The sequence below is a fragment of the Fragaria vesca genome, linkage group LG7 (genome assembly GCF_000184155.1).
Source record: "Fragaria vesca subsp. vesca linkage group LG7, FraVesHawaii_1.0, whole genome shotgun sequence".
Taxonomy (NCBI): Eukaryota; Viridiplantae; Streptophyta; class Magnoliopsida; order Rosales; family Rosaceae; genus Fragaria; species Fragaria vesca.
The window spans coordinates 19,668,909-19,679,973 of record NC_020497.1 but is presented as its reverse complement, the minus strand read 5'-3'; the positions used below and the strand labels follow the sequence as shown (position 1 = coordinate 19,679,973).

Below are 11,065 nucleotides of genomic sequence, written 5' to 3'. Positions count from 1 at the left end.
GAACTTATAAACCAAAGCCTTGAAATCATTACCATGAGAGTCCACACTTGAACATGCAGTTATAATCGGGACTAGATTTCGGTGTCTTATATTTCTGAGTGCCTCGCATTCGGCTAGGAAACTCTTCGAAGCACCCCGGCGTAACATGTTAAACACCTTCACAGCAACAAGATGAGCTCCATCTTCGCCGAGAATTCCTTTGTATACAGACCCAAAACTACCAGCACCAATCAAATTTGCTGCAGAGAAGCCCTCAGTAGCTTTCAAGAGAGCACTATACGACACTTGTAAAACAAAGTTCGCCAATGAGCTTGATGGAGTTTCTTTGCGTCTCTTTTTCAAGAAACAAAGAAAAAGAAACGTCCACAGCATAGCTACTCCAAGAACAGTGAATGCGGAGACTAATGAGATTGTTAGTTTCTTGCTACGAGACCACCTCGATTCTTTAAACTTGCACTTTGGAAGGTGGATATCAGAAATACCTCCGCAAAGTCTTGTGTTTCCGACAACTGAAATGGCACTTGTATTGTTAAAGACACCTCTAACTGGCAGTGCACCCCAAAATTCTTTGAAAGACAAGTTAAGTTGCTTCAAACCTCCAAGCCCCGCTAGAAACTCAGGAATCTCACCAGAGAGATTGTTGTGGGAAAGGTCTAACTCTCGAATCCCTTTCAAGGAGCCCAAAGCTGAAGGAATGGGGCCGTCAAAGAAGTTTCCTCGCATGAGCAGGACTTCCAAACTCTCACAACTACCAAAGCTACCAGGAAGTTTTCCTGATAACATATTATTAGAGACATTTAATATACCTAGAGTTTTTAACTTTCCTACCTCCAAGGGAAGAGAACCACTGAGACGATTCTCGGACAAATCCAAATATATTGATAAGGAGGAAAGGCCAATAACTTGTGGAGGGATGTCGCCACTAAGGTTATTACAAGAAAGATTCAACAGCAGCAATGAACGGCATTCCCCGAGGCTTCTAGGGATGGTGCCATTAAAGTGATTTCCTTGCAATTCGAGACGAAGTAATGATGTCAGATTTCCTAGAGAGGATGGGAGGCTCCCGAATAATCTGTTGTTTCCAAATTCCAATATCCGAATACCTGAAAGCTTCCCGATGTCAGTGGGAATATTACCTGTGAACATGTTATCACCCAAATTCAATTGGTTCAAGTGGACCATATTCCCTATCCCTGCAGGGATGCTTCCGTGTAAACGGTTGTGCACAACATGTAGAATTTCAAGGGTTGAGAGATTAGATAATGATGCGGGCAACGTTCCTCCGAATTTGTTGAATCCTATTTCCAGCCACTCCAACTGCGTGGCATTGGTCAAGTCTGAGAAAAAACTTAAGTCCCCATCACTGTCACTTCCGAGATGATTACCAACAATATTGAAGAACACAAGGTTACGAAGCTTTTGTAAATTTGGCACTTGTCCTGTCAGTTTATTCTCATCAACTTCGAAGTCCACCAGATTAGTGGCATTGCTTATTGAGAGAGGAAGTGATCCTAAAAAGTTATTTTCGTAGATGCTAAAATATTGGAGATTCGAAAGGGGTCTGAACAAGGATGGGGGAATGCTCCCTTGAATTTGGTTGTCTGATATGGCAAAAGTAACGAGACTGGATATGTTGTAGATGGAGGGAGGATGGTACCAGACAACCTATTGTGCTCTACTCCAAAAAATGTTAATTTTTTTCAGTTGGCCTAGAGAACTAGGAATATTACCCACCAAGTTATTCTTATGAAAATCAAGTGCTTCAAGATTAGAAAGGTTACCCAAGGGAGGAGGTACCTCTCCTGTTAAATTATTAACTTGCAAAACAAGATACTCAAGCTTAGACAAGGAACCAAGTTCTGGAGGAATGTTACCTACTAGCATGTTCTTATGAACATCGAAGATTCTGAGGTTGAAGCAATTGGAGATATTGGCAGGAATAGGACCACTTAGTGAGTTGTTTCCTAGACGTAATTTCTGCAATCTCCGCAAGTGCCCAATTTCTGCAGGAATTTTGTTGGTGAAGCTATTATTATAGAGGCATAACTCCCTTAAGAAGCTCAGGCTTCCTATGTGAGGAGATATGGACCCGGATAACTTCAGGGAAGTTAGGTTCAGCCTAGTGACCCTCTAAAGATGTCGTCGGCTACAAGTGACACGATACCACATGCAAAATTGAGTGGACTCATTCCACGAACTCATCACAGGCCTGTGTTTGAGCCCAGCGGGGATTTTGGTCCAAGACTCGCAATAAGTTTTGGATAACATTTGGGCCAGTACCTGTGGCCCTTTTTTAGATATGAAGCCCATGTAGGGTGGCGCGCTCTGACAGCGCGCGAGGTGGAATTTGTCAAGGACTTCGATACCTCGCGAGATCCTCGTTTCAGTTCGCGTAGGATTCCGTAGTGCATGGCGAGGTAGAGTTGGAAAGGGACTGTAGCACCTCGTGGGATAAGATCGCTTAGTGTTCGAAGTTCGCATACAACGCTACAGTAAGATGATGCGGGGCGGTGAGTGAGACCTAAGTGAAGTCTGTTCTGGACACATGTCGCATGGATAGCGCGGTTCGCGAGCTGGTTGTATCCTTGTGGAATTCTAATTGCTAAGTCCGAGTGGGTTTGTGATTATGTCTTTGCCAACTATTTGCGGATCGCTATATAAGGGAGTTTGAGGATCTGGTCTAAGAACATACAATCAAATCATACAAAAACTACTTACAAACTCTCGAGCATCCTCGAAACCTTAAAGTTCTAATTGCACCACGCCTTAGTTCTCAGAGCCCGACTGGACTCGCCTTTCTTTCCTAATTGTTGCTCTGCTCGCTCTAACAGTGAGTATCGATTCACAGGTGACTAAGAGGTTTTGCTCGTAATTCCTCGTCCGCAAGGTGACACCGGAGCTCCCTTTCGCCTGGTTAGAAGTTAAGAACGCGCACAGTTCACATCCCGCGTCCGCGCAGTGGCATGCCCTGAAACCCTAGTTTACTTTTGGTAGCACTAGTTACTTCTCTGCTCCCTGCTGAGGATCATGGCCAAAACAGCCTGTTTGGATCTTGGTGTATTTGAGCTTTAATGGCGAGCAGTGCGAGCCTATCCGTCTAGTTTCCTCGTCCAAGCTCCAACTTATTGTTGTCCGTGCTTGAGGCCATGGAGCTGCAGCAACAAACAAAAGCAAATGCTACTACTAGTAGTAGTGCTGGTGTATGGGAGAGCAAGTATGTTGGGGTCAGTTTCACATTCACCATTTTGTATCGGTTATGAGGTTGTGAAAATTTGTGAGTTTCATTCGAGGCCTCACAAAACTAACTTATAGAAGATGGTAAATTTGCGTGTTGGTCGTGCCGCTTTACGTGTGCCGAGATCAACAGAGATCAACAGAGCGACCGCCTTGCTGGCGTCGGCCGGAGTGCCGTTCTTGGAGGCGGCGTGGGAGGCTAGGGTTTGCGATGGCGGCGGGGACGGGTCCTTGTAGTTGGAGACTAGAGAATCCGGGGGGTTGTGGTTTGTTGGAGGCGGGTTGGTGATCTAGGGTTTCGGTAGGGTTTGGTTGGATGGCCTCCATGGATTTTCAAATCGAAGAAGAAGAGAGAGATGTGGTTGAAGACGAAAACTAAAAGAGTGCGGTAAAAATAGGACGATGGTGTATTTATATAGATATCGGTGAACAGTAACTTCTTCAGGCCCAACCCAAATAGTACGAGTTTCGTGTTCTTGCTGGATCATTTTTCGGGTCGGTGTCGAATAATAATGAGACATAGGATTACAAATTCATCGAAAAAAATTACAAATATTCGATAGTTATATCAAAGTATATCATTGAGCATATAAGTGTTACTCACAATATTGATGTGTGACGTGCAATCTTTTATGTTGTTGATTGTTATTCTTATTTTTATATATAAGAAAATCGTTTGATTATTGATACATATGGAATTATGGATATACTAGTTTTCCAAATATATGTTTTTGAAGTGTTTTGAGATGTAGCTCACACTATTTGTTTGTTGTATCATGCAGTGTGGGGATGAGCAACTAGTATGGCCACAAACCAATGACGTTGACCAATATGCCTAAGAGGAGCCGAGGTGATATTTTGAGGATCAGGATTTTGCTGAAGCTGTAAGGAGTGTAAGCACTGATCTACCTAAGAAGTTAAGTCTGCTGGAACCAAAACAGTCTTGGTAAATTAAACATACAATTTCTCTTCTTTTTCATGGAAATGTGGTATATTGCTGTATCATTCTGTCATCATTTTTGTGAAAGATTTGTATATCGAAAGGATGAAAAAGAAACAGACTTTCTTGAACTTGATCATTTTGAGCAAACATACTTCATTTTACTCCTCTCTTTACAAATCTCTCACACACTGATATTGTAGCTCATTAGCTGTTTCAGATTTAGGCATTATTCAGTGCCTCATATCAACTGATCGACTGCATATCAGCTATTCCTATTGCATTATTAATTTAAAATTGAACTAAAACTAAAGGAAGATAAAAGCAAACAACCAAACTTGAAACGGTATAGGAATTAAGATACAACTAGAGAAATAGAGAACTAAACATAACTTTATAGCACATATAGCAGCAACAAAACGTGAAACTAAAGCACGCAGCACATAAAAGCATGATAGGAAGTGAAAGCCATAACAAAATAATAGCAAAGTTTCTATCCAACAAGAGTCGCTCGAATCTTTTTTAGTTCAGACACAGCATCCTTGATAATCTTTCGGTCTGTTGGGGATTCCACAGAGCATGCAACTCCAATTGCTAGTATTGAACTCAAGCATTCTTCAAGAGCATCATTGGTGCTCTGCCTTAGATTGCCTTCTTGAACAAGTGATGAATATGCAATCTCTGAAACTCGTTCCTCAATGGCCATCTTCGTACACTTGTGAAGGTTCAAACCATCCATGAAGATGTGGTCAGTAGGCCTCTTCCCTGTAAACATCTCTAACAAGAGAATGCCGAAGCTGTAGACATCTCCATATGTTGAAACCTCACTTCCCATTCCATACTCTGCTTTCAAACATCACAATTGTTAACAAAAACAACTCTCATTGATGAAACTACAAAAAAAAAATATTAGCACAAAATAACCTGGAGCAGCATAACCAACAGTCCCTCTTATTCCAATGGAACTTGATTGATTTGCTGAAAAGTTATCAACTAGTCTTGAGAGGATTCTAGCTAATCCAAAATCAGCAACATGTCCTGTCAAGTCGCGGTCCAAAAGAACATTGCTCGGCTTGAGATCGCAATGAACTATTGGTGTTTCGCAATGATTATGAAGATAATCCACTGCACATGCAACGTCAATGGTAATGTCTAGCCTCTGAACAAGACTTAAACTCTTTGGTGTGTCTTCTGTCTCAGTAGTTGGATGCAGCCACTCCTCTAAGCTCCCATTCTCCATGAACTTATAAACCAAAGCCTTGAAATCATTACCATGAGAGTCCACACTGGAACATGTAGTTATAATCGGGACTAGATTTCGGTGTCTGATATTTCTGAGTGTCTCACATTCAACTAGGAAACTCTTGGAAGCTCCCCGGCGTAACATGTTAAAAACCTTCACAGCAACAAGTTGTTCTTCATCTTCACCAAGAATTCCTTTGTATACAGAACCAAAACTACCAGCACCAATCAAATTTGATGCAGAGAAGCCATCAGTAGCTTTCAAGAGAGCACTATACGACACTTGTAAAACAGAGTTCGCCAATATGCTTGATGGAGTTTCTTTGCTTCTCTTTTTCAAGAAGCAAAGAAAAAGAAACGTCAGCAGCGTAGCTACTCCAAGAACAGTGAATGCGGAGACTAATGAGATTGTTAGTTTCTTGCTACGAGACCACCTCGATTCTTTAAACTTGCACTCTGGAAGGTGGAGATCAGAAATGCCTCCGCATAGTCTTGTGTTTCCGACAACTGAAATGGCACTTGCATTGTTAAAGACACCTTTAACTGGCACTGCACCCCAAAAGTCATTGAAAGACAGGTTAAGTTGCTTCAATCCTCTAAACTCGGCCAGAAATTCAGGAATTTCACCGGAGAGATTGTTGTGTGAAAGGTCTAACTCTTGAATCCCTTTCATGGAGCTCAAAGCTGAAGGAATGGGGCCGTCAAAGAAGTTCCCTTGCAAGAGAAGTACTTCTAAACTCTCACAGCTACCAAGGCCACTAGGAAGTTTTCCTGATAACATATTATTAGAGACATCCAACTTACCTAGATTTTTTAACTTTCGTACCTCCAAGGGAAGGGAACCACTGAGACGATTCTCGGACAAGTTCAAATATCTTGATAAGGAGGAAATACCAATAACTTGTGGGGGTATGTCGCCGCTAAGATTATTGCTAGAAAGATCCAACAGCAGCAAAGAACGGCATCCCCCAAGGCTTGTGGGGATGGTGCCATTAAAATGATTTCCTTTCAAATAGAGTTCAAGTAATGATGTCAGATTTCCTAGAGAGGATGGGAGGCTCCCTGACAATCTGTTGTTAACAAGATCTAATCTCCCAAGACCTGAAAGCTTCCCAATGTCGGTGGGAATGTTACATGTGAACATGTTACCAGACATACGCAATTCGTTCATGTTGACCAGATCCCCTATCCCTGCAGGGATGCTTCCATGTAATTGGTTGCCTTCGACATTTAGATATGAAAGGGTTGAGAGATTAGATATTGACGCAGGCAACGTCCCTCCGAAGTTGTTGACTCCTATTTGCAACCACTCCAACTTCGTGGCATTGGTCAAGTCTGATAAAAAACTCAAGTCCCCATCACTGCCACTTCCAAGATGATTACCATAAATGTCGAAACTCCCAAGGTTACGAAGCTTTTGTAAATTCGGAACTTGTCCTGTCAGTTTGTTATCATCAACTAGAAATTTCACTAGATTAGTAGCATTGCTTATTGAGAGAGGAAGAGGTCCAGTAAACTGATTTCCGAAAATGCTAAAAATTTGGAGATTCGAAAGGGGTCTGAACAAGGATGGGGGCATGCTCCCTTGAATTTGGTTGTCTCTTATGGAAAAAGTAAGAAGACTGGAGATGTTATAGATGGAGGGAGGGACGGTACCAGACAACCTATTTGACTCTACTAAAAAATCTGATAATTTTTTCAGTTGGCCTAGAGAACTAGGAATACTGCCCACCAAGTTATTCCCATTAGCAACAAGTGAGTCAAGACTAGAAAGATTACCCAGGGAAGGAGGCATCTCTCCTGTTAATTTATTAAATTGCAAACCAAGATACTCAAGCTTAGACAAAGAACCAAGTTGTGGAGGAATGTTACCTTCCAGCTTGTTGTTATAAACAGCGAGGGCTCTGAGGTTGAAGCAATTGGAGATATTGACAGGAATAGGACCGCTTAGTGAGTTGTTTCCTAGATGTAATATCTGCAACCTCCGCAAGTACCCAATTTCTGGAGGTATTATGTTGGTGAGGCTATTCTCATAGAGGCGTAACTCCCTCAGGAAGCTCAGGTTTCCTATGTGCGGAGATATGGACCCGGATAACTTCAGGGAAGTTAGGTTCAGCTTAGTGACCCTCTGAAGATGGCGTCGGCTGCAGGTGACACCATACCACATGCAAAAATGAGTGGACTCATTCCAGGAGCTCATGACCGGCTGATTAGGATCTTGGTGTATTTGAGCTTTAATGGCAAGCAATGCCGGCCGATCCGTATCGTTTCCTCCTCCAAGCTCCAGCCTATTGCTCTCCATGTTTGAGGCCATGGAGCTGCAGCAACAAACAAAAACAAATGCTAGTACCAGTGCTGGTGCTAGTGCATTGGAAAGCAAGTATGATGAGGTCAAGTTCACATCCACCATTTTGAATTGGTTAATGGGGTAGTGAAAATTGTGAGTTCTATTCGAGGCCTGACAAGTTTACTTATAGAAGATGGTAAATCTGCGTTCAGACACTTTGGTTAATAGGTCAAAAGTTCGAAGTAACGTGTCAGGTTCCTCTAGTTTCCAAAGACGACTTGACTTGCTTGAGTTGCTTCTACAACGGGGCAATATCAGTAAAGAGAAAATACAGATTAACATATAGCGAAGTGTGGATATAGGAAATACAATAGTAGAGCTATGTATGAAATGTAAACACAAAGGTCATTTTATGCTGCTGCATTATTTACTACACAAGATCTTCTGGAGTAGCAGTCAAGATTTTCTGCTACACACTGTTGATATCAGCTCACATTTGATCTCGTATCAGTTAAGATCCCACACTGATTTGATCTGGATCTGCTACAGAATAAAGTTTAAGCCACACTCATTGGATCTGCTGCACTGATTGGTAAACTTAAATCCCCTAAACACGTCAGTGAAGTAAAATTCCAAGGAGCAAAGAGGAAGGAGAGCAAGATAGATCAACATAATTATTATTATTTCAGGCAGTCTGGCCAGACCTAAACATCAGTAGTTTAAGTTTACCATGTGCTAAATCGATGTCAGGACAACAAAACTAATAATAGTATGCGCCCTCTTTCATCTTGCTTCACCTGAATCGTTGAGTGACTCCACTTTAGTAATGCATTCATGGAGTCAATTTGAGACAGTACGTATATATCTACTTGCTAACCATGAAGGTGGGAATGAGAAAGGAAATCTTAATAGTCATGAGAAATTAAGACAATCGCATATATTCCTTAACAGACTAGAGATTAGATTTCAACTACGCTCTTATCTGATCAGAGTTTAGTTTCCTCTTGTCATACTTGTATATACAATCTTTAGGCTTAGGTCATGAACATAAAACATTAACTTGGCATTTCGATGAGTGGTGCATTAGTGCTTTTAACCATATACTCAAATATATCTAAAAGAAATGTTTCTTGAGTCTTTGGTATGCTGATTAACTATTTGTGTGGCATTGTGGACTAAATACTGGTGCATTTATGCTCTCATTTGTAGAATTACTTGGGGATGACTCATCACTGATCATACCAAGGAAGGATGTATATTCTGCAATTGTCTCCCTAACAAGTTCAGTCTCCTGGAAATGTGGTACATTGCTGTACCATTCTGTCATCATCTTTGTGGAAGATTTGTATATCCAAAGAAAAAAAATTAAACAGACTTTCTTGAACTTGATCATTCTAAGCAACACGTACTTCATTTTTACTCAACCGCTCAAACTCATCCCCTCTGCGTCGTCGTTTTACGTTTTTATTTTTTATTTTTGAAATGGACTGACCACCCAGCCTAGGCTCAACCAACATAGCTACCGCCCAGCCCGCCAAGAACTCCGCCTAGCCCGCATTGGCCCAGTCCGCCTATGCGACCCCACAACTTTTATAAGACCGTGCGGCGACATGTCGGTCACTCTCACTCGCACTGGGTCTTCTTTCTTTCTCTGCCAAACACAGCAGAGACGAGAATCGGCTCCACCCATTTCAGGTGTTTGCGCATTCTCTTCTCTTCTATTTCATTCCCTCCGTTTCATTTCTTCAATCAATAAAAAGAAAACAGGCAAGTTCTTTACAGTAGAGAAAGAATTCCCTGGTTTCTTTTCTGTAGAATTTATTCATGTGATTGTCTCGTCTGGCATATTTCTTGTTACTAATGTCTTTTATAAGTTTTGTTCTGAATATTTGGTATCAATGTGATATGATATCATGTTGACTTACGTCGTTTTCTTTATGTGCTTGCCCTGGTATAATAGATTGATTATCGATCTAACGTGTTTATGCAGAATTTGTGAAGATATTGCAGTGTCCTTGCTTGTTCTAATGCCACAGTATCTGGGTGAAAGGTAGTTTCGCATTTCGTTGTCTTTACATGACTGGATTTTAGGCTCATGATTTGTGGCATTGTCCAATTGACTCTAAACTATAAACTCATATAGGCTTAGAATCTCTTTCTTTTCGAAGCAAGCTTATGAATCACTCTAACGATAGAACATTTCACAATAGCTTGTCCTAGGCATAGTCAGTATATGCTGCATTCATCAAAGACTTCTGTTGTTATTGATCTGGCCTCTAGTGTGAAATTTGTGTACTCATATGGACAGTCTTTTACTTGTTTGACAACTTCCTCTTTCATTTGTGAAAATGTGAACCTTTTCATTCAGTAGTTCACATGAAATTGATGTAACTGATGCTAGTTTCATATAAATTTCCCACTAAACCAACGACTCTTAGAAACTCGAAATTTGAATCCCCTATTTACAATAAGATTTGGTATCTGTTCTTGGCAATGTCTGAACTGTGTCATAGTAGTTCTCAGCTGTTGGTGCTAAATTCATGCCTGATTCCCTCTAGCAAACTCGATGTTTAAGTTGGGGACATAGACAATGCAGGGAAGGTATACGAACTTGGATCTTCAGGAATTAGCAGTATGAAAAGGCACAGCAAGAGTAGCAACAACTGTGTCAATGATCTCATCTCCCTCGGAAGAATGCCCCTTGTTCAAACTTTCAATGCCAGGTTTGAAAATGGTTATGGTAGTTTCACTTCTGTAATTTGCCTTGTAGTTTAGTACTGTATATGTATATGCATTGTTGAGATAAGGATGATATCTCTATATAATTATACTATAATATATCTCTATATACTGAATTTTTTAACCTCTTTTGTTCATGGAATCAAGCCATTGGGAAAGGAAAGTCATTACTTTCCATTGTTTGGAAACCAAAAGGAAAAGAGTGGGCAAGGAAAATGGTTCCCACATGAAAGAAAAAATGGGTGGAAAATGGTTCTCTCCCCCCACCCTAAGGATTCACTTTCCTTTCCTTTTCCTTGTCAAAGGAAAAATAAAAGATTTCCTTTCCTTTCCTTTCCTTAAACCAAACTAGGAAAATTGGGTGGAAAATGATATCTCTACTGTATCTCTATTTTACCTAAACTTTATTCATGCATATATAAGAGCAACAAGACTTGAAAATAGGCAGCAAATAAAAGCATGAAAGCGCCTCTCTAAATCAAGGCCTCACAGAACAAAAGATATAGTATTTTACCTAAACTTTATTCATGCATATATACGAGCAACAAGACTTGAAAATAGGCAGCAAATAAAAGAGTGAAGGGCAGGGAAAGCTATAACAAAATAATAGCACATTTAACTTT

General features: G+C 40.9%; 3 protein-coding genes across 3 annotated transcripts in view; all 3 read right to left on the bottom strand.

The window, feature by feature from the left end:
- Positions 1-1,884, bottom strand: part of LOC101304823 (putative receptor-like protein kinase At3g47110-like) — a 4,806-nt gene extending 2,922 nt beyond the window's left edge. The window contains exons 1-2 of the mRNA XM_004308985.1: positions 1,731-1,884; positions 5-1,511 (exon numbers count right to left, since the gene is read on the bottom strand). Of these exons, the coding sequence (XP_004309033.1) occupies positions 5-1,511; positions 1,731-1,884 (1,661 nt within the window). The remainder of the gene's footprint in view (positions 1-4; positions 1,512-1,730) is intronic.
- Positions 1,885-4,616: 2,732 nt separating this feature from the next.
- On the bottom strand, positions 4,617-7,718 carry LOC101304528 (probable LRR receptor-like serine/threonine-protein kinase At3g47570-like). The gene is made up of 2 exons (XM_004308984.1): positions 5,099-7,718; positions 4,617-5,017 (listed from the first exon to the last, which is right to left on the bottom strand). Exons 1-2 carry the CDS (start codon positions 7,716-7,718, stop codon positions 4,668-4,670), a joined length of 2,970 nt encoding a protein of 989 aa, XP_004309032.1. The 3' UTR covers positions 4,617-4,667.
- A 2,604-nt stretch (positions 7,719-10,322) lies between these two features.
- Positions 10,323-11,065, bottom strand: part of LOC101304238 (LRR receptor-like serine/threonine-protein kinase EFR-like) — a 3,780-nt gene continuing 3,037 nt past the window's right edge. The window contains exon 2 of the mRNA XM_004308983.1: positions 10,323-10,480. Coding sequence (XP_004309031.1) covers positions 10,323-10,480 — 158 coding nt within the window. The remainder of the gene's footprint in view (positions 10,481-11,065) is intronic.

Bases quoted from the DNA above. Each gene is read 5' to 3' on its own strand.
- LOC101304528 (XM_004308984.1), bottom strand. From the start codon at position 7,718: ATGGAGAGCAATAGGCTGGAGCTTGGAGGAGGAAACGATACGGATCGG. The intron at 5,018-5,098 runs GTTATTTTGTGC...GTTTGAAAGCAG, and splicing joins TGTTGGTTATGCTGCTCCAG to AGTATGGAATGGGAAGTGAG.